General features: G+C 39.3%; 1 protein-coding gene across 3 annotated transcripts in view; it reads right to left on the minus strand.

Moving 5' to 3' along the window:
* Positions 1-21003: 21003 nt before the first annotated feature.
* Positions 21004-24413, minus strand: part of LOC149256967 (D-amino-acid transaminase, chloroplastic-like) — a 163822-nt gene continuing 160412 nt past the window's right edge. For all 3 annotated transcript variants that reach the window (XM_089413341.1, XM_089413330.1, XM_089413334.1), the window contains 2 exons: positions 21632-22305; positions 21004-21514 (listed from right to left, as the gene is read on the minus strand). In XM_089413341.1, coding sequence (XP_089269467.1) covers positions 21408-21514; positions 21632-22305 — 781 coding nt within the window. In that variant the 3' untranslated portion in view covers positions 21004-21407. The remainder of the gene's footprint in view (positions 21515-21631; positions 22306-24413) is intronic.

The raw sequence follows: 24413 nt of genomic DNA on the forward strand, positions 1-24413 counted from the left end.
TGGATTCTTTGTACAGTCTCCTTTCCTCTCCACCAAAGATAAGGATGGTAGCATAAGTAAGATCTAGCTTGATGGAACCTCCAATCTTTGACCCCCAATACTTGGACAAAAGCATACCAAACCTCGCAGGGATGTCAGCAACCACAATGTCCATCACCACACTTTTCACTGGGATCTGGGCCAAATTCACCACCATGTCCTTGATCATCCCCAATCACTTGACCCTCTTAGAGTCAAAAGAAAACATATATCTATATGGTCTGGTTATCTCTAGACCTAGTTGCTCCATTACTGTCAATGGCATCAAATTATGAGAAGCTCCCGAGTCCAACATGAAATTATGGAGTAGGAGGTCATGTACTACCAGAGTAACATAGAAAGGTGGAGCGGAGGGATCTTGTTCCTCAACATGAGGTCCAAAAACTACCATTGGCCTTTCTTCTTGCAGGTTTAAATTGTCAAGTGGTTGGACTGAAGCAGAAGGAAACATAAACTGAGAGACTTGGGCCTTGTAGGTGGGTTGTTTCAAGAGCTTGGACAATGGGACTGGGATCTTGAATTTCTCAAGCTCTTTCTGAAGGTTAAAGATGGTAGGGCCTTTTTCTGCAATGCTAATTTCTATAGGCTCCTTTTCTTTTTCATGGATGGGTCTAGTAGGGGGAGGTGATTTACCTTCTTTGATGACATCACGCTTTTAGCAATCTGGATTTGAAGACTCTTTCTTTCTTGGAATAATCGGATCTACAGGTCCCTTCCCCTTGTCAACAGGCTTAGGAGGCTCCTAGGAGGAAGTACCTTCATTCTAATCTTGTCCTCTCAGTCTCTTTCTAGATGATCCTAGATCATTTTTCTTGTGTAGTTGAGCTTGCATGAAATCAGCGAATTGTTTGCAGTAGTCATCGATCTCGTCATCATCCAGTGTTGCATCAAGCTTCTCCTCCTCTTATTCATATGTTCTGAGTTCTTGTCCTTCATCAGAGAAAGAGGAATACAAGTTCCCCTGAACACCACTTGTATTCAGTATCAATTCCTCCATATCATCTTATATATACAATGGAGGATGAAAGTGGTCTTGTTTCTCTTTCCTCTCCCTTTGAATTATTTGTAGGGGAGGCCTTCTGTATTGGGGATTAAAACCCAGATTAGTAGCTGGGAAGTTCTGTCTTTGAAAGATTTTATTCCCCAGCTCCATTTTTGTTTGTTTTCTTGATAAGTTCTTTATCAACTTATCCATCTCCTCTATCATTTGTTCTTTGGATTCTCTCCCACTTGAGAAAGGCACCTCCTCTTTTCCCTTTTTCTTCTCTCTGGGACCAAATCTACCTCTTGACTTCCCGGTTGACATAAAATTTGCTTCTACCTTGAGAGAATCAGTTTGAATTTGGTCTAAGGAACGACACTTCCTCTCTTTGAGTGTGAAGCCAAATTCGGATATCAAAGGCCCCAACAAAGACTACTCGGGCAATGACTTGTGGAGGTTTGATTTCAGCAAGAAGATTGTTGTACAATTTATTAAATATTTTAATAAAATCTGAGATATCCTCACCAAATTTCTTCTTGATAGCATTAAACTCGGTGAGAATGTATCCATGGTCTCTCTTCTCACCCCATTTCTGCATAAAGGAGTTCTCCATTTCTTCCCAAGTGTTAATGGTAGCATTTGGCAAGGATTTAAACCATTTCCTGACTTCCTCGTCCAAATATTAGACGAAAAGCCTCAACACTACATCCTGGTGTTCAACATTCATATTTTCTGCAAAGGCACATAACATTTCTATGTGTCTTTGCGCTGCTATATCATTGTCTCCATTATACCTGGGTAGGAGCTTGAGATAGTCCTGGCATAGCATTTAAAGGTTGAGACAAGTTTAAGGGAGCATATTTGTTTAACAAGAAGCCCGAGACATCCATTTGGATCAGAGGTGGTGGTGCTTGAATTATTGGAGGAGCCTGAGGTATTACCAATGGTAAGACAATTGGCTGGCAGTGGAATGGGAAATTGTTCATACTATGGTTAGGATTACTTTGGAGTTTATCTTTTATCTCCTCAACTTATTCTTTGACCTCTAGGGAGGCGACACTAAGTAACTGACCACTTTTGAGAGGATATACCAGGACTCTGGGAGGAAATTCAAAACAATGAATTACAACCTTCTATGAATTGGATGAGGAGGTTTCATGAAATGAAGAGACAATAGCATCAATATTTGGAGTCTTTTCCTTCCAAATCATTCTAAATATTATTCTTTCTAGATCAGATACAGATGGCATTTTTTGTTGAGAGGTATTTGAGCGGGTATGGGGCCTTTTATAAGCCAGGATGATCAAATAAAAATACAAACATTGGGGTCGCCAAGGTTTTTATTAATGCATTTAGACAGTGGAGTTGCCAAGGTGATGGATCTTCAACCCGCACTTCCCTTGCTCACCTGATAGAGGGAATGCAAAGATATATTGTACCCAAGGAAAAGAATTTCCCATTCGTTCCCCGAAAACGGTGCCAAAAAGATGTTGTCACTTTTTCTAGCACATGTATCACAAGCGCTTCAGGAGATATGAAAGCTTCCTAGAGACAGTCTTCAGTTGCAGGGGGAGACCAGTGCCTAGTACATCTTAAAGAGTGCTTGAAATATTTATATTAAATACTTGTAGCACTCTGGTTTGTCACAAATGATGTAGATGGGTTTAATTCAAAACATTCATAAAGGTACAATACATGAAGTAGCTTGTGTACAAGAGTACTCAGGAAATAATCTTCAACTCACAGGTGGCCAAATCAGATTAGGAATTTGCAACAATTTAATTGTTGAAACATAGGTAATGGGAGAAGACAGTAGAAGAGGAGTCCATCATATAAAGATTAAGGCATAAGAATTCTATTATCACGACTCGGAGAGAAACGAGTGAGAGAGTGTGTTGTGAAATGCTAAGATGCATGGAGCACTTTTTAAAGACTCGATTTCCACCATGAAACGTTTTGACTTAAATGAATCTGCATCTGAAGGGGAATACAACGAGCTTCTACTTGACATGCACTCTGTGAAGAATTTTAAACATATATGATAATACAGTGAGAGAAGAACATACTGCAAATATAATTGGTTGGAATCACCTGAAACTTTGTATTAATCTTTGGAGAAAAATCAGCATATAAGGAGATTCATACATGCCTTTAGAAAACCAAGAAAAGGTCTCGTAAGAGAGAAGACTTTCCCAAAAATTCTAAACCATTCTTAAGTGTTTCTTCGCTCATTTTGTAAGGTGAGGGAGAGCTTGAAAATTAGTTACAAAAATATCTCAAGCCTGAGCATCCAGTTGTCTTCTTGACTTGTTGTCTTGGCATGCAGGCTCTGTCGCCTCAAATTATTATAATAGAAATATGCCTTTCTTTAAAACACAATAACAAAAACAATCAAAATCAACAAAACAAAATTAACATGTGAAATTGAAATGATGGTTTTGTAAAAATATCTCCATGCCACTTCCTTTGCTGGCCTCTGGTCTAGCCACGTTTCTGCCACATTACGCCTCATACTCTCTCGGTTGGTTCCCTATCGCTTTCAGTCTTAACAGCTTTAATTCTTCACTTACAGGAACCGAGAGTGATCCCCCATGATGACCATAACATGTCCGAAGCACAACATCCAACTCATCCGTCCCCTTTCCTTCTTTATCAATCCTCTGGAACTCAACATGCCCTTTGAAATGGTTATATAGTTGTATAAGAGCTTAGAGATCGGAGGTTTTAAGTCGAACAGACTTGACAAAACTACAAACACCGATCTCTGATTCGCCCCCTCTGCCTTAGCCTTGTGGCTTAGGTGGAAACTACGTGATAGAGGCCAAGGTACTCAAGGCCTAAACCTTCAGGGGCTTAAAACCCTTTAGCTACGACGGGGGACGATTCTTTGAAACATTTCATTATAAATAGTCCCACTGCATAAGACATGGGACCACAATACACATGTGCCTAGGCCTTTTATAATATCATAACTTTCTAGTCGACAATTTTATAATGTTGCATTTGGTAGCACCCCCCAAGACTTGTGATCTTCGATATATGACGTGGCCTGGTCCACGGGGAGAGGGAATAGGGGAGGGCACGCACCAGGTTTTAACATATAAAACCTCTGTTAAACCTTTTTCCGACCAACTTGATAATTTTAACACGTAAAACATATATGTATGCTGTTGTACGCCTTGTGCTAATAGCTCCTGGTTCCTTTTAGCTCTCGTCACCATGGTGCTAGCCCCCACATCGAAGCCCTTCAATCGAAAAATTTCGATTGAAGGTTTTAATTTCAAGCAGCGACATTCCTCATCCTTCGATCGCCAATTGCGATATAACCTCATCCTTTGCCACGTGTCACCATGTGAGTGGTGATACGTGTCGCCCTGTTTTGCCTCCTTAGGGCCCTGAAAATTCCAAATCTACATGCCATGTGTCCACCGTACTGCCACATCATATGCCACGTGGCATACCGGAACCAATCGTTGCTCACCCGGTGTCTCTCTAGAGGAGAGACAGAAGGACCGAACCTACTCTGGTTTTGCAATGAAAATCCTTTGTTAACCTATTTTCGGTCGTCCTGACACTTTAACACTAAAGGCACTTTCCCAACAGTGTAATCGCATATTGCAACTTTATAATATTGCAACATGCCCCGCTTTACCATTTCACCAATTGTCGATTTGCGATATGCACCAGACCCCACCGATATTCTTGATCACTAATCTCTAATCGACGAAATGTTTCCGTTGTAGTGTTGTACTTTGGAACCTTTGATCGCTGATATGTGATATCAGAAATCGTTGATCACAGACCTGCTCCGACCTCTGTTGCTACTCCATTCCAAATCTCTGATGTACCATATGTCTCCGCTTCCGATCACCGATTTCCGATTGGACACGTGGTGAATGGACTCGAACTCAAACTTAGAATTTTTCAAGTTTTCTCTTTGTCTTTTGGTTTTGAGAGGCATAACTTCAACTTGCTCTAACTTTTGATCCAGAAGTTCATTCTGGGACTTCCACATGCCATTGGAAAGCTTGTTCAGAGCGATTTCCTTTGGAGAGTGTCTAATTTGGGAATTGTGTGCTTCTATGGCTTAGAAGATGGTTGCAAACCTCTCTTCTCCTTTGCACTCTTTTTTACAGCAGGAACACTTTTTGCAGAAGGTGACAATAGAGAGCATAACAAAGGGGTGTTGTATTCTATAGTAACCCACACGCCACAAGTTTCAGGTAACTCCATAGAGTGCTTTATCCTTTTTATTTGCGTTATATCCATTCTAAACAAAAGAGAGTAGAGCAGTCTCACCTCCCAGCTAGGTTTTCTCCCAAAAGGTTTTCCCGTAGCATACCTTGTTGTTCCTTGTGATTAGTGTGTGTACTTTATTGTTCTCTATTTTTCATTTTATATATTGTATACATAAACAACAAAATAAATAATAGAATATCTAGAATCTAAAAAATTTAACCCTTCATAGTATGGATTTCGATTTATTTTAATATATCTATTGTGACAAACTATCTAATGGAATATCCACAACAGTTTATATATCAAAAGCACTAATAAGAACAGGTATGAAGTGTCTTTAAGACTAGCTATATGTGGATCATTATAGGATTGTTGGTTGGCAAGCTAAACAAATGGGAGAATTTTTTTCTCCTAGAAGCTACTCATTTGGGTGGGTAATAGTCTCTCCACAAACTCTATTGTCATTTGCTTTAGTCATTCAATGTGATTTTGTTAAGAAAGCCTCAATGGTTGGCTGTTTCATTTAGATGTTATTGCAAATCCTCATTATTTAAATATTTACATTGAAAGAAGTAGGTTCACTCTGTTAGCGCTCGAATTTGCCTCAGGCTGAGGAAGGCGAAACTCAAGGCAACATCAAACCAAGCTCAGCCTCGTAGCTAGCCCTACGAGGACAGGAGAGGGCTCTCTCCGGGTCTATCTCGGCAAAAGGTCTTCAAAGGGGCTGAGATGACCGATATGAATACTGATTTTAGGCTAGTAAATTGATAAAGATATTTTGATTTAAGATTTTTAGGGTTTTGTTGGAAAACAGGGAAAGGCAATTTTGGGTGCGGGGATATGACACAGTTTTTGCAGAGGTCTTTTTGGGGCAAGGTAGGCAATCGTCCTGATGTCTTTAAAGGAATTGAATGGATAGATATGACTAGTGAGGAGCTAAGGAGAGCGAGAAACTTTCAGGAGTTCTCCTTAAACAGATGAAAACATAGATATTAAACAAACTTAAAGGCAGAGCATACAAGATTATGAATTCTACCTTAACACTTCATTTGTGGAAAGGTCTGGATGTCTACTTTCCAACCCAAGTGGAATTTTTCAATTTGGTGCCCATTTGCCCCTCCAAAAGTGCATTCTCCCAAGACTGCTTCCTGTGTGTCCAAAAAGGGGCAGTAAGGTCATTTTTTGCATGTTTTTTGACCTTTTGGGGGCCCAAAATTTGATGAAATGTCTTGGCAGTGGCTGAGCAAGTGTATTTCATCATGACAAATCCAAAAATGCAGACCTTTTGTGAAATGGACCTCCCCATCTTCAAGGTAGCGCGCGGCGCGCTACGCGTTGAGGGCAAAAACCTGTTTTTAGCAAAAAAAAAAAATTCAAAATTGACCAAAATTGCTCCAAATTTTCTGAATTTTGAGCTGGGGGTGTATCATTGAGAACCATGCTCCTTCAAGGAGGCTTCGGCCAAAATCTGAAGTGGATCGGGCCTTTTCCTCCGTTTTAGTGCCTTGGCCAATCGTCCTTTGAGTACCTTCATTTTCGCTTTGCACACATGCATGCGGGCCCAATAATGATTCTTCATGTGGCAGAGCATATCTTTTTCCCTATTTGCCTTGGCTAGCAACTTCTCTAAATGAGTGTTCACCCGGATGAGCATAGACCCTTGCTCAATAGGTGTCAAATCACCGGGTCTCTTGCGGGCCAAGTTTCGGTCTTCTCGGATTCGCCGCAACTCATCAAAAGTGTGTTCATCTTCTAGCTGCTTGTTACGCTGCTCCAAGTAGTTGATTGTCCAATTGGCCGTTTCCAATTTCTGTTGCAACAAGCGATTTTCAGCCTTCTGTTGCTGAATGATCTCCTTTAGCTCCGAGCTAGGAGAACTGATATCAAGATCAATAATATCCGTGTCCGGATCTCCTGAAGGTCCCTCATCAAATATGGGTTGCTTGCCTCTGTCCTGTACCTGTACCTGTACCTGTGCTGCAGAAGGCGAGACCCTTTCCACCTGATGTGGAGATAATACTCGTTGTGCCGATGAAGAAGGCGAGACCCCTTCCACCCTAGGTGGAGATAATACTCGTCGTGCAGATGCAAATAAGGCCCTGTGGCCTCTCTGATATGTAACATATGAAGGAGCGCTGACATGCTCGGGCTCAGGAATATCAAACTGATGTGAAGGCCCTCCCTCATCATGGACAATCTCGGGAGGTGGCTATGGCACCATGAAAAAGTCGCGAGAAATGAAATCCTCCCAAGCAATACCCTGCTGTGCCAATTGATGCATCACTATGATCTTAATCAGTGCATAATGATAGATGCTCTTATGCTGCTGTGCTGGGCTCTTCTTTTGTACTATAGGCACCATCCTCTCTATGTTGCGACACATGTGTTAGACTTGGTCTTGTCAGTCCCTTGTCAGAATCAAATTCTCCAAGGTTCATTTCTCGTCATTCATTGATGTTACTGTGTTTTAACTGAGTTAGAGGAGGAGTTGCACACTTGCTGGCGAATTTCTGAGCAAAAATCCCAACGCGTAGCGCGCCCCTGGTGCGTAGCGCACGAGTAAATTTACACTGAGAAAAGTGTGCTGATGCGTAGCGCGCACCAAGTTACATAGTGCATTTTGCAGGAGGCTTTTGGAGGCCTTCCCGGTGTCGAAATCGGGCGCAGGATAGCTCGTTGGAAAGGTCTTTGAGTCTACTTTCCAACACAACTAGAATTTTTCAATTTGGAGTTCATTTGTTTTGTCAAAAATCAAATCTCCCAAGACTGGTCAAAATGTGCCAAATGAGGCTGCCTCAAGGCAGAGTGCTGTTGCAGTCAACTTTTGAATGTCTTCCTCAACTCCAAATTGAGCTCATGATAGCTCATTGGAAAGATATTTATGTCTAGTTATCATTTGACTCATCAAGAAATTCATTTGACCAACCAAGCTAGGAGAAAATTTGATTTTCCCAAGGTCACTCTAGAGGTGCATTCGATTCTCCTGAGGCAACGATATTTTTGACATTTCTCTAAAACCATGACACCTGTGTAAAAAGTGAAGGAGGTTTTTCTTCTTTGGCATGTTTTGGACAAAAACCTCTCTCAGTTTTCCAAAATTCATCTTTGATTGCTCTGAAACATCTTTTGAGTGAAACTTATCCCGATGTGTGAAACAAGGAATTTTGTGGAAATGAAGCGAAATGAAGGGGATAAGGGGCTTCTAAATTCTTGGGGAAATTTTTGGAAGTAGGGAGGGATGTTAGGAAGTAGGGGAAAGTGGAATTGCAAAGATCGAGTGAGGGGAAGGGGTCTAAAAGGGAAAAACACAGGCCCAACCTAGAAAATTGCCAAGTTGTAGCAAGAAACTAGGGTTTGTGCGAAAATGAGGAATTTGCGGGATCTCAAAGATGGGAAGTGTTTGATAAGGTACATGAAGGATAGGGGAAGGTGTATGAACATCTGGATACAAGTTTCGCTAATGATTTGACCATCCAAGAGAAATTGCCTTCAAAACCCTAGGAGAGGGAAATGAACCTTGCCTAGGCGCAACTGAAGCATGAACAAGGTGTAAAACGACCCATTGGAACTTGACATGATGATGGCAACCCTCTGAATGATGATACACTCAACTGAATGATGGCATGGACCGACATTTGGACAACTTTAGAAGGAGTGAAAGCAAACCCTAGACCTAATGTCTAATGACCAAATTTTGCTTGAAAACTCTTTGAAATGACAAAATTTGACCTGGACACTCTGAGACCACTTTGTAAGAGCATATTTGATCACTGGAGGAAGGCTGGAAAGACTGACACTAACACACTCTACAATGCAAGTGGAAAGATGTTTCAAACTAAAATAAGAAACAATTTGAGTTCTACAATGTAATTCCCACCATTTATTTTTCCCTTGACAATAAATTCCCCCAAACAAATCCCAAAGCACTTTCTCTCAACTAGAGGATGGTACAAAATGTAAAATAGGAGGCATAGACTCATTGCCCCGAATACCATGGAAATTGAACAATGAACCTACATAGGATGTCATATTACTGGCAACATTCTATTAATAGTGGCACAAACTATTTGAGCTAACCCTCAAGGTTAAATCCCACCATTCATTACCATAAAATAATAATAAACTCACATAAATCCATCTTAACCCTCGGCCTTTTAACCACCAAAAGGTTTGCACCTTCACTTCTTTTTTATCCCTTGGTGCTCAATAAATCTACAAATAAGCTAGATCTATGCTAATGTAGGTTTCAAATAAACTATTTTGGTTTGGGTCATTGTTCTCCATTCAATGAATTTGGGTGAATAGTTTGAAGATAGTTTTCAAATTCATTTGATGTGTATTCTTTTCCATTATCAGTGCGAATAGACCCAATATGAGATTGTGCATCATTTTCAATCCATTTATGAAAGTTCTTGAATGTTTGAAAAGCATCAGATTTGTTCTTCAATAAATAAACCCAACACATTCTAGTGTAGTCATCAATAAATGTCATCATATATTTATTTTCATTTGCAGAAGGAATAGGCATTAGACCACATAAATCTGAATGAATGAGTTCAAGTTTTCTATGTGCTCTTGAATGTGAATCATGAAAAGACTGTTTGCTATGCTTTCCTAGAATGCAAGCATCACATTGCTTAAATTTCCTAGGAATTGTAGGCAAACCAGCAACATCATTTTTCTTCAAGAAGCGGAGGCTATCATACTTCAAATGTCAAATTCTAGCATGCCATAATAAACTTGATGGAAGTGTACCTTCTTCATAATGAGAATTGTATGAGAAATGTTGTGCACGAGCAGAGGTACCTTGCAGCTTGAGAAGCCTTTCTTCTTCTATTCCCCTCGTGACAAGTGAGTGGTCAAATGCTTTTCTCACCTCAAGCTTGCCATCAAACATATGAATGGAGTGACCTTGCTGGCAGATGTGGACTAAGGACAACAAGTTTCTCTTGAGCTATGGGAGATATAGAACATGATGCAGAAGAAAGTCTGGAAGATCAGACAATTTGAGCCTGATTGTGCCAAGCCCTGATGGCTTGCTTTTTGATTGGTCTGCAAAGGATACTACTCCATCAACATTGTCAGTAAATTCTTCAAAAAAATCTTTTCTATGAGTCATATGGCAAGTTGCTCTTGAATCAAGCAACCAATCATTTTTCCAAGAAGCAAGTGAAGCATTAAATAAATCTTCATTTACTCCAATATTACATTGTGCCACTACATAATGAGCAGCTTCAAGTGCTTTACCATTGCCTGTGTCATTAGTTTTACCTTTACGTTGATTTCTTTGTTGCTTAATTTTTTCCCAAGGTATTTTGCATGTAGAGGCATCATGTGATCCATTTCTTTTGCAGCAGATGCAGTGCAAATTTGCCTTTTCTCCTTGAGAGTGTTTGCCCCCCCCTGCCTCTGAAATATCTTCCTCTTCCTCTTCGACCACCTCTTCCTCTGAAAGAATCTTGAGCAGGATGCTTTTCTTTATGAGCAAGGCACACAGCCTCTTCAGAAGATTCAGGGGCTGTCTTCTTTCCAAAAGCTTTCTCTCTTTCAGCAAATTTTTTTACAAGAGAGTCAAAGGTAATATCTTTAAGATTTCCATTTGCTTGCAATGACTCAAGATAATTGGAGTAAGTAGGATAAAGTGCCTTGAGAAAAGCGATAAGAGGAATATCCAAATCAATTTTAGTGGCTTGGATATCATGCATTATATACTTTACTTCGGATGCAAGAGCAAGAGGATCATTATTTTGCAATTCAAGAGTGAAGAGTTTAATCATGAGTTGAACAACTTCAAGTGCAAAATGTGAGTCATAGAGTTCTTTCAGCTTTTGTAAGGCTTCGAAAGTAGTTGAAAATGGCGTAATATGGCGACTCACCTCTTCACTTACAGATGCTGCAATTAATGCATAGGCTTTGTTGTTCTTATTTTCCCAAATGGCGAGCTCTTTGTCTGAGGTAGGTTGTTCTAGTTGTTTGTCTCCATCTCCAATACACACTCCTTTCCACAACTCATTGAAAATGAGGGTGTGTTTTATCATCCGGGACCACTCAGGATAGTTCTCTTTGCCAGTGAGAACTATTCCCACAATGGATATGATTGAATGCATACTGTAACAAAAACTTCTACTGCAAAATTTTACTCTTAATGGGAAAAAAATATAATTCTGATATGACTGGACAGCAAATTCAACTGGACAACAAATGTCAATACCCAAGACTGTAAATACACAAAATTGTACAGCGCATAAAGATAAGCCAATATTCAATGTAATATGGTTGGCATTAAAGATAAGCCACCATTCAATGTAATATGGTTGGAGTTAAATATTTAAATTCGATGGCAGCGTTAAATAAATATGGGACAGCTTATGGTGTCAACAAAAGGTTTGAGGCAATTATATCTCTGTTTATGCAAGAATTCTGAAGCTATTATATCTCTATCCAAGCGAAGATTCTGAGGCTATAAGGCTAATGTATCAAAGGCATTTATTGTTACATGTAAAAGGAAGAGTTATTACCATACTCATTTCAGATTAAGGCTAAGTATATCCTACCAGTGCAACAATTTAAGCAAGACTTGAATCTGAGTTAAGTGTCTTTTGAAGGAAGTTCTTGAGAGTGTTTTGGAGGTATACTGAAGCTGTTTTGAAGGAGCCTTTTGAAGCATATCTGTAGTAGTTTTGGGCAGCTTGTGGATACCCCCTTTTGGAGCAAGTTATGAAGTGTAATTGAGGACCTCCTTGAAGTGATCTGGAACATATTTGAAGACCTTATTTGAGCAATCCTATTGCAGCCTTTTTAAGACAATCCTAGAGAAAACTTGCAGATATTTTTGGGCTAATTTTTAAGACATCTTGGAGACACTTTGAACCAGACCTTGAAGTAACCTAGAGGGGAACTTGTAGTGGCTATTTGAAGGATTTTCCAAAGCATATCTCGGAGCCATTTGAAGACCTATTGTAGCATTGTTGAGGCTTGGAGCAACATTGTAAGAGCGTAATTTGTTGCATGCAATTTTGAAGTACACTTGAAGATATTTGAAGAGCAGTCATTAAATAATCCTTGAAGAAGGACATCCACTAGACCATGACGCATTGCTGAAGGCCTTCATGTTGTAACCTTGGAGATATAGTTTAAGTACGATGAAGGACAACAGAAAAACCTTCATGTGAAGAGATCAAGGTTGTCATTGCTGACATAACGTGGAGACTATAGTGAAATCGAAGATAGACAGGGCTCATTGAAGAAGACATTGGGAGCCGTGAAGTATAACCAAATACATCTTGACAAAGTGAAGCTAAGGGTTAGATCCCAAGAGGTTGGAGCCTCGAAAAGACAAGGTTGGTTCCTTGGAAGATAGGGTTGGATCCCTAGTGGATCAGAGTCCTCAAGAAACCAGGTCGGAGCCTGAACCAGATATAAGGTTGAAGCCCTTGGGGTTGGTGCCTCATAATTGACAAGGTTGGAGCCTTGGAAATCCAAGTTGGTGCTTGGAAAGTATAGGTTGGAGCTTGGAAGATTGAAAATCGGTGTCTTCATCTAGGATTGGAGCCCTACATATATTGTACTTGATTTATTGTAAAGAAGAAATTAATAAAAACATTTATTCTTAGCATTCATTTTGTGTTCTAAATATAAGTGATCTAACTGGTAAAAATAACAATTGGAAAGAAATATTGATTCACCCCCCCCCCCTTCTTAGTATTTCCAACATGAATAACATTTATATCGAAAGTCTTTAAATCATCATAAGACCAAACAAAAACATATTTATAAGCTTTTAATAGATTTAAGTACCTTTGTTTGTATTGTTGAGGGATCCCTTTTGACAACTTGACCATCTAAGGTTCTTCCTCTCAGCATATGTTGCAATCCTCCACCTGTTCATCGACTTCATGTTCAGTAGGTTTAGAAGCCACGTCATTGGATTTGAATATCTTTTCCAAAGGAACTAGACCCCGTGGAATGGCATTTCCCTTCAATTGCAGAACTATATGTCCTACGATATTTTCCTCCCATGTAGTTGGTTGTTCTTCTTCTTCTTGGTCAATCACAGAGTTTGAGAATTCCCCAATGACTTCCATGAAGCACTTGATTTTCTCATCATCCTCAAACACTTGCCAGTGTTTCACATTGTTAGGCACTGAGGGTCTGTACCTAACTTCAATTTCATACCTGAGCAGTGGATTTTGTGGTGGCTTGAAGTTGTTGGCAGCTATAGCTAAAGAATCAACCATTCGATTTCCTTCCCTGGCAAGTATTGGACATTAAAAGATGAGAATAAGTTGTTGATCAAGTCCCAAACCTCATTTTTGTAAGCCCTCAGCTGGGGGTGCTTGGTTTGGCATTGGTCCTTGATTTTCTTCACTACCAGTTCTGAGTCTCCAAATACAGTCAAGCAGTCAATGTTTAGATTCTTTGTTGCTTGCAGGCCTAATAGCAATGCCTCATACTCTGCCACATTGTTGGTTGCTTCAAATTATAATTTGAAAGAGAGGGGAATCAAGCTACCCTCTGGAGATATCAACAATACCCCTACTCCATTTCCTTCTTTAGAGTTTGCACCATCAAAATACAGCTTCCAGACTTTGCTACAATCTTTGAGTTGTTTCTCTAATTTGACTACAGGTTGTACCTGTGTTTCTTCTAGAATGAAGTCATCTTCTTCTAGCATGAAGCAAGAGATATCCCTTTTTGTCCCATACACAGGAGCATTATTTGAGCAATCAGCTCTTGTGACTGTTTTAACGAATCTGGATTCTTTGTACAGTCTCCTTTCCTCTCCACCAAAGATAGGGATGGTAGCATAAGTAAGATCCAGCTTGATGGAACCTCCAATCTTTGATCCCCAAGACTTGGACAAAAGCATACCAAACCTCGCAGGGATGTCAGCAACTACAATGTCCATCACCACACTTTTCACTGGGATCTGGGCCAAATTCACCACCAGGTCCTTGATCATCCCCAAGCACTTGACCCTCTTAGAGTCAAAATAATAGATATATTTATATGGTCTAGTTATCTCTAGACCCAGTTGCTCCATTACTGACAATGGCATCAAATTATGAGAAGCTCCCGAGTCCAACATGAAATTATGGAGTAGGAGGTCATGTACTACCAGAGTAACATAAAAAGGTGGAGTGGAGGGATCTTGTTCCTCAACATGAGGTCCAAAGACTACCATTGGCCTTTCTTCTTGCAGGTTTAAACTGTCAAGTGGTTGGACTGAAGCAGAAGGAAACATAAACTGAGAGACTTGGGCCTTGTAGGTGGGTTGTTTCAAGAGCTTGGACAATGGGACTGGGATCTTGAATTTCTCAAGCTCTTTCTGAAGGTTAAAGATGGTAGGGCCTTTTTCTGCAATGCTAATTTCTACAGGCTCCTTTTCTTTTTCATGGATGGGTCTAGTAGGGGGAGGTGATTTACCTTCTTTGATGACTTCAGGCTTATAGCAGTTCGGATTTGAGGACTCTTTCTTTCTTGGAATAATTGGATCTACAGGTCCCTTCCCCTTGTCAACAGGCTTAGGAGGCTCCTGGGAGGAAGTACCTTCATTCTGATCTTGTCCTCTCAATCTCTTTCTAGATGATCATAGATCATATTTCTTGTGTAGTTGAGCTTGCATGAAATCAGCGAACTGTTTGCAGTAGTCATCGATCTCGTCATCATCCAGTGTTGCATCAAGCTCCTCCTCCTCTTCTTCATATGTTCTGAGTTCTTGTCCTTCATCAGAGAAAGAGGAATACAAGTTCCCCTGAACATCACTTGTATCTAGTATCAATTCCTCCAGATCATCTTCTATATACAATGGAGGATGAATGTGGTCTTGTTTCTCTTTCCTCTCCCTTTGCATTATTTGTAGGGGAGGCCTTCTGTATTGGGGATTAAAACCCCGATTAGTAGCTGGGAAGTTCTGTCTTTGAAGGATTTTATTCTCCAGCTCCATTTTTGTTAGTTTTCTTGATAAGTTCTTTATCAACTTATCCATCTCCTCTATCCTTTGTTCTTGGGATTCTCTCCCACTTGAGGAAGCTACCTCCTCTTTTCCCTTTTTCTTCTCTCTGGGATCAGATCTACCTCTTGACTTCCCGGTTGAGATAAAATTTGCTTCTACCTTGAGAGAATCAGTTTGAATTTGGTCTAAGGAACGAGACTTCCTCTCTCTGAGTGTGAAGCCAAATTCTGAATCAAAGGCCCCAACAAAGACTACTCGGGCAATGACCTGTGGAGGTTTGATTTCAGCAAGAAGATTGTTGTACAATTTATTAAATATTTTAATAAAATCTGAGATATCCTCACCAAATTTCTTCTTGATAGCATTAAACTCGATGAGAATGTATCCATGGTCTCTCTTCTCACCCAATTTCTGCATAAAGGAGTTCTCCATTTCTTCCCAAGTGTTAATGGTAGCATTTGGCAAGGATTTAAACCATTTCCTGACTTCCTCGTCCAAATATCAGACGAAGAGCCTCAACACTACATCCAGGTGTTCAACATTCATATTTTCTGCAAAGGCACATAACATTTCTATGTGTCTTTGCCCTGCTATATCATTGTCTCCATTATACCTGGGTAGGAGCTTGAGATAGTCCTGGCATAGCATTTAAAGGTTGAGACAGGTTTAAGGGAGCATATTTGTTTAACAAGAAGCCCGAGACATCCATTTGGATCAGAGGTGGTGGTGCTTGAATTATTGGAGGAGCATGAGGTATTACCAATGGTAAGACAATTGGCTGGCAGTGGAATGGGAAATTGTTCACACTATGGTTAGGACTGCTTTGGAGTTTATCTTTTATCTCCCCAACTTCTTCTTTGACCTCTAGGGAGGCGACACTAAGTAACTGACCACTTTTGAGAGGATATACCAGGACTCTGGGAGGAAATTCAAAACAATGAATTACAACCTTCTATGAATTGGATGAGGAGGTTTCATGAAATGAAGAGACAATAGCATCAATATTTGGAGTCTTTTCCTTCCAAATCATTCTAAATATTATTCTTTCTGGATCAGATACAGATGGCATTTTTTGTTGAGAGGTATCTGAGCGGATATGGGGCCTTTTATAAGCCAGGATGATCAAATAAAAATACAAACATTGGGGTCGCCAAGGTTTTTATTAATGCATTTAGACAGTGGAGTTGCCAAGGTGATGGATCTTCAACCCGCACTTCCCTTGCTCACCTGACAGAGGGAATGCAAAGATTTATTGCACCCAAGGAAAAGAATTTCCCATTCGTTCCCTGAAAACGGTGCCAAAAAGATGTTGTCACTTTTTCTAGCACATGTATCACAAGTGCTTCAGGGGATATGAAAGCTTCCTAAAGACAGTCTTCAGTTGCAGGGGGAGACCAGTGCCTAGTACATCTTAAAGAGTGCTTGAAATATTTATATTAAATACTTGTAGCACTCTGGTTTGTCACAAATGATGTAGATGGGTTTAATTCAAAACATTCATAAAGGTACAATACATGAAGTAGCTTGTGTACAGGAGTACTCAGGAAATAATCTTCAACTCACAGGTGGCCAAATCAGATTAGGAATTTGCAACGATTTAATTGTTGAAACATAGGTAATGGGAGAAGACAGTAGAAGAGGAGTCCATCATATAAAGATTAAGGCATAAGAATTCTATTATCACGACTCGGAGAGAAACGAGTGAGAGAGTGTGTTGTGAAATGCTAAGATGCATGGAGCACTTTTTAAAGACTCTATTTCCACCATGAAACGTTTTGACTTAAATGAATCTGCATCTGAAGGGGAATACAGCGAGCTTCTACTTGACATGCACTCTGTGAAGAATTTTAAACATATATGATAATACAGTGAGAGAAGAACATACTGCAAATATAATTGGTTGGAATCACCAGAAACTTTGTATTAATCTCTTGAGAAAAATCAGCATATAAGGAGATTCATACATGCCTTTAGAAAACCAAGAAAAGGTCTCGTAAGAGAGAAGACTTTCCCAAAAATTCTAAACCATTCTTAAGTGTTTCTTCGCTCATTTTATAAGGAGAGGGAGAGCTTGAAAATTAGTTACAAAAATATCTCAAGCCTAAGCATCCAGTTGTCTTCTTGACTTGTTGTCTTGGCATGCAGGCTCTGTCGCCTCAAATTATTATAATAGAATTATGCCTTTCTTTAAAACACAATAACAAAAACAATCAAAATCAACAAAACAGAATTAACATGTGAAATTGAAATGATGGTTTTGTAAAAATATCTCCATGCCACTTCCTTTGCTGGCCTCTAGTCTAGCCACGTTTCTGCCACATTACGCCTCATACTCTCTCGGTTGGTTCCCTATCGCTTTCAGTCTTAACAGCTTTAATTCATCACTTACAGGAACCGAGAGTGATCCCCCATGATGACCATAACATGTCCGAAGCACACCATCCAACTCATCCGTCCCCTTTCCTTCTTTATCAATCCTCTGGAACTCAACATGCCCTTTGAAATGGTTATATAGTTGTATAAGAGCTTAGAGATCGGAGGTTTTAAGTCGAAAAGACTTGACAAAACTACAAACGTCGATCTCTGATTCGCCCCCTCTGCCTTAGCCTTGTGGCTTAGGTGGAAACAATGTGATAGAGGCCAAGGTACTCAAGGCCTAAACCTTCAGGGGCTTAAAACCCTTTAGCTACGACGGGGGACGATTCTTTGAAACATTTCATTATAAATAGTCCCACTGCATAAGACATGGGACCACAATACATATGTGCCTAGGCCTTTTATAATATCATAACTTTCTAATCGACAATTTTATAATGTTGCATTAGGTAGCACCCCCCAACACTTGTGATCTTCAATATATGATGTGGCCTGGTCCACGGGGAGAGGGAATAGGGGAGGGCACGCACCAGGTTTTAACATATAAAACCTTTGTTAAACCTTTTTCCGCCCAACCTGATAATTTTAACACGTAAAACATATATGTATGCTGTTGTACGCCTTGTGCTAATAGCTCCTGGTTCCTTTTAGCTCTCGTCACCATGGTGCTAGCCCCCACATCGAAGAATTTCGATTGAAGGTTTTAATTTCAAGCAGCAACATTCCTCATCCTTCGATCGCCAATTGCGATCTAACCTCATCCTTTGCCACGTGTCACCATGTGAGTGGTGATACGTGTCGCCCTGTTTTGCCTCCTTAGGGCCCTGAAAATGCCAAATCGACATGCCATGTGTCCACCGTACTGCCACATCATATGCCACGTGGCATATCGGAACCAATCGTTGCTCACCCGGTGTCTCTCTAGAGGAGAGACAGAAGGACCAAACCTACTCTGGTTTTGCAATGAAAATCCTTTGTTAACCTGTTTTCGGTCGTCCTGACACTTTAACACTAAAGGCACTTTCCCAACAGTGTAATCGCATATTGCAACTTTATAATATTGCAACATGCCCGCTTTACCATTTCACCAATTGTCGATTTGCAATATGCACCAGACCCCACCAATATTCTTGATCACTAATCTCTAATCAACGAAATGTTTCCGTTGTAGTGTTGTACTTTGGAACCTTTGATCGCTGATATGTGATATCAGCAATCGCTAATCACAGACCTGCTCCGACCTCTGTTGCTACTCCTTTCCAAATCTCTGATGTACCATGTCTCCGCTTCCAATCACCGATTTCCGATTGGACACGTGGTGAATGGACTCGAACTCAAACTTAGAATTTTTCAATTTTTCTCTTTGTCTTTTGGTTTTGAGAGGCATAACTTCAACTTGCTCTAACTTTTGATCCAGAAGTTCATTCTGGGACTTCCACATGCCATTGGAAAGCTTGTTCAAAGCGATTTCCTTTGGAGAGGGTCTGATTTGGGAATTGTGTGCTTCTATGGCTTAGAAGATGGCTGCAAACCTCTCTTCTCCTTTGCACTCTTTTTTACAGCAGGAACACTTTTTGCAGAAGGTGACAACAGAGAGCATAACAAAGGGGTGTTGTATTCTATAGTAACCCACAGGCCACAAGTTTCAGGTAACTCCATAGAGTGCTTTATCCTTTTTATTTGCGTTATATCCATTCTAAACAAAAGAGAGTAGAGCAGTCTCACCTCCCAGCTAGGTTTTCTCCCAAAAGGTTTTCCCGTAGCATACCTTGTTGTTCCTTGTGATTAGTGTGTGTACTTCATTGTTCTCTATTTTTCATTTTATATATTGTATACATAAACAACAAAATAAATAATAGAATATCTAGAATCTAAAAAATTTAACCCTTCATAGTATGGATTTCGATTTATTTTAATATATCTATTGTGACAAACTATCTAATGGAATATCCACAATAGTTTATATATCAAAAGCACTAATAAGAACAGGTATGAAGTGTCTTTAAGACTAGCTATATGTGGATCATTATAGGATTGTTGGTTGGCAAGCTAAACAAATGGGAGAATTTTTTTCTCCTAGAAGCTACTCATTTGGGTGGGTAATAGTCTCTCCACAAACTCTATTGTCATTTGCTTTAGTCATTCAATGTGATTTTGTTAAGAAAGCCTCAATGGTTGGCTGTTTCATTTAGATGTTATTGCAAATCCTCATTATTTAAATATTTACATTGAAAGAAGTAGGTTCACTCTACAATGCAATTGGAAAGATGTTTCAAACTAAAATAAGAAACAATTTGAGTTCTACAATGTAATTCCCACCATTTATTTTTCCCTTGATGATAAATTCCCCCAAACAAATCCCAAAGCACTTTCTCTCAACTAGAGGATGGTACAAAATGTAAAATAGGAGGCATAGACTCATTGCCCCGAATACCATGGAAATTGAACTATGAACCTACATAGGATGTCATATTACTGGCAACATTCTATTAATAGTGGCACAAACTATTTGAGCTAACCCTCAAGGTTAAATCCCACCATTCATTACCATAAAATAATTATAAACTCACATAAATCCATCTTAACCCTCGGCCTTTTAACCACCAAAAGGTTTGCACCTTCACTTCTTTTTTATCCCTTGGTGCTCAATAAATCTACAACTAAGCTAGATCTATGCTAATGTAGGTTTCAAATAAACTATTTTGATTTGGGTCATTGTTCTCCATTCAATGAATTTGGGTGAATAGTTTGAATATGATTCAAAAATTCTACCATAATATACATACTACCACATATTTGCATACAATCTTCCAAACCATCTATTCTCGTATTGGATGTTTCTATCTTATTCTCTATGTAGTAAATAATGACTAATAATCATGATGGAAAATGGATGCAATAAATGATTAAATTGGTGCAATATCTGATTTTAATTTATACACTATCTCATAGCTATGTACTATTTCTAGTCTTTGTTTAAGACCTCAAATAAAATTAGAAACACAATCCTAATAAAAACTATAAATTTTGTTTATCTATAATCTTAATGAAAAAAACTCATTAAATTATAACTATATAGTAAAATACAATAGATTTGTGAAACAACCATTTATAAATACTATTAAAACAATAGAAATGGATAAATTTATTGTTCCCTATCTCATTTACTTTTGAATGTTCATATAAAAGAAATTCAAAAGCTACCAAATTTAAATTTTATTTTAAGCAATTATCCTTTAAAATCTCGATATCCCAAAATCAGTCTTAAAAAAAAATTGAATTTATATTTTTAATTATAAAAATAGATTCATCACACTCACAAATCTCTTTTATATTTAAATTATACAATTTTAACTGATATCTATCATTTTAAAACAAATCCTAGAACTTTATCATTTTTAAACAAAGATAATAATAAATAAATAAAACACTATTATGTTTATACTATACGTGTAATTAAGACATAAAAATTAATTTTTCCCCGACAAGTCTATCTATAATTAAAACATTGACATAGGGTCATTGTTGAACCAAAGCCGTGACCCAATCTTTTCATGGCCTTTGAATAGTATATAAAAATCACATATCTGAACTGAAATAAAGCCACGCCTGTCTATCTTGCACATCCTGGGCATAATCCGCGAGGCTGAGACTATAATAAAACTGAATTGTTGCACATCAACACTTGTCCAATATATAGCTGTAATCTATTTGGAGAACCCATCGAACGATTTTTATGTAAAAGTTAACCAATTTACAAGGCCCGCATATCAGCGAAATCGTCAGTCGACTTATCTAGTGTAGCCGCAATTCGAGTCAGTTAGCCTTTCCATATTGAATGGGAACACGCAGGGAATCGGGCCCAGCTATCATGTCCTCCCAAAGAAGCTTTGAAAGAGTAAGTGTGAGTGGTCCTTCTTTCCCTGCCAAGAGTTATAACATTGTTATGGTCATAAATAAATTCATTGTAACTCGATCAGCAAGATTAGGATTAACACGTACAATGTAACTCGATAAGCAGAATTAGGATTAACACGTACCGTTGCCAATGGGTTTACCATCCCATTCTGTAACGGGAAGTATAGGCAGCCCACTCCCCACAAGCATCATTTCTGCAGCACCTTTTCCTTCATCTAAAGTTACGTTGCCTACGCGAATGTCCTTTAGTAATCCTTGTTCCACCAAGGTTGGTGCAAGTGCCAGTAACCTTTTAGCAGTGCATCCACTAAGAATCTTATCAAATGGAGGCAGTAATAGTTCATTGCCTTTACTGATGAATGCCACGTTGACATTGGGTCCTTCAGCAATATAACCTTGATCATCAATCCAAATAGCAGCAAAGGCCCCTTTCTCCTCTGCCTCCATTTTGGAGAGAGCATTAGGTAAATAATTTACGCTCTTCATTGTTGCCATTTCTGGAGATTTCATAGGAGTTGAGGATGTTATAACAGTGACCCCCTGGCTACTTGGTGTATAGTCATCTTCAATAACAATGGCATAGAACGCAGAACTCGGACATCCAGCAGGGGAAAGTAAGAAATCTCCTGGACCTGCACTTAACCAATATCGCAAAGATCCTTTCCTGCAATGTGAAGCAGCTACAGTCTGCAAGAGAATGCTCCTTAAAGATAAGCGGTCAAAAGGAGGAATAATCTTTGCCACGGACGCAGATCTCAGAAACCGGTCCAGGTGTGGGTCCAATTCATAGAGATAACTGTACATGATTAGATTTTATTAGCCATAGAACTCGTTTTTCGATATGCGAAGCTTCTGTTTATCTACACAAGCAAATGTTATCTGATATCTTCATATGAATTGCCCACGGGCATTGGATTAACATGATAGACTACAAGTCAGGGAGAGGAGTGACGCTGAAACTGGGAACGACAATTAATTCCACTACATTTCTGTTTTAGGATTTCCTTCACCTGCCTTTCTGGAGATTTCACTGGGCTTCGCTAGAGATAATAATCACAATGAGAGTACTAAGAGAAGTGAGGTGCATTTCACTATTCATTCCAACATTTAAATATGCAGAGAAGTGGGGTGCATTTATTACAATGAACAATTGAATGAGATGTTTACCTTCTATACCAATGAATCAAAATGAAAAAAATTAAAATCAGTTTACAAAAATATATTCTCCATTTTTTTTAGCAGAAAGATTTGTACTTTGATTTCTCTGTGATCCTTTTTAGATATTCAAATAATTCATAAAATAGATACTACTATAAATAAATGTGAATATATTTGTGAATGCTTTATTTAATTTCAGCCACTCAAATTTAGCCGTGGCAATCCACAACTAATTCCTCAACAATCAAATAAATGACAAAAATCTAAGGATCCTGAATGGGCAGGATACAAGAGAGGTAGTATGAATTGTGCAATGTATTACGTTCTCTTACCACTACATCCATTTTATACGTTGATGATGATGATTACCGTCCAGTAAGAGAGAATCAAAACGTTTAGCAGTTCAGGTTGATTAAAAGACATTTGAAAATGGGGTAGCAAGCTAAGTGGGCTTGATTGTGGGGAAAACTCCACAGTTAAGCGTGCTTGAGCCAAAGGCGATCTGGGATGGGTGACCTTCCCGGGAAGTCTTGGTTACCGTGTGCAAGCCCCGGAAGTAATGATTGACGCTATGTGATTCATTTCACTAGTTTCAATTCCACTTCTTCACCCCTATGAGCATCACTCGATGCAATGAGTGTTAAGTGGACTATTCAAAAATCATGAGAAATTAGCCAGTTACAACTACCTCTCATGGAAATGGTCATAGATGAATGACTTACTTAACGCATTTGAATCCCAAAATGATATCTAATATAATGCACTGCGAAAACCCCTAATACTTAATTCAAAAGAGTGAAGGGAACTCTACTTGAATGGTTCATGAGGCACAATACTTGTTAAGGTTTTGCAAATGGGGTAGCAAGCTAAGTGGGCTTGATTGTGGGGAAAACTCCACAGTTAAGCGCGCTTGAGCCAGAGGCGATCTGGGATGGGTGACCTCCCAGGAAGTCCTGGTTACCAGGTGCAAGCCCCAGAAGTGATGATTGACGCTATGTGATTCATTTCACTAGTTTCAATCCCACTTCTTCACCCCTGTAAGCATCACCCGATGCAATGAGTGCTAAGTGGACTATTCAAAAATCATGAGAAACTAGTCAGCTACAACTACCTCTCATGGAAATGGTCATAGATGAATAACTTACTTAACATAGTTGAATCCCAAAATGATATCTAATTTGAATTACTATTGACATTAAATTCATGCTAAACCCCTAGGATATACAACTCCAAGGATAATTTTAAGTTCAAGAGATGGGTACAGTTCATCCTTTGCAATCTTGGTTGATTTTTCTAATACCTGAATGGTAGGGTATGGAGAGACAGATTTGATTCTATGTTTGCAGCTCCAAAAAGGTAGTCTTGGTGTAGGTGTAGTCTTGCATTACCTCGTTCCAAGCTTTTGAACCTGACAGGGAGAAAAGTTTGAACTATGGAGGGTGGTTCACGGAGGTAATATGGATCAAACGAAAGACAATGTATAGCTAGATTCGACAAATTTTATGGACCTTGTGAGTAGCTCTTGTTTTCAGGAAAGATTATGCATGTTATCACTCAAGAGTCTGTTACCCACCACCTTGTGGGTAATATCCCTAGGAGAAAGTTTTCTCCATGATGAGCGTCAACCGGCAGCCAGCAACCCCTTGATGCCTCCTACTAGCTCATTGTGCCATTTCTCTGCCACCTAAGCCAGCCATGTGGTCCTTCACCCACCTGTATTGATCGTATGTTTGAAGGTGGGCCTCC

Source organism: Pinus tabuliformis, chromosome 6 (assembly GCF_031772625.1).
Source record: "Pinus tabuliformis cultivar Carrire ecotype Pingquan chromosome 6, CPIR1, whole genome shotgun sequence".
Taxonomy (NCBI): domain Eukaryota; kingdom Viridiplantae; phylum Streptophyta; class Pinopsida; order Pinales; family Pinaceae; genus Pinus; species Pinus tabuliformis.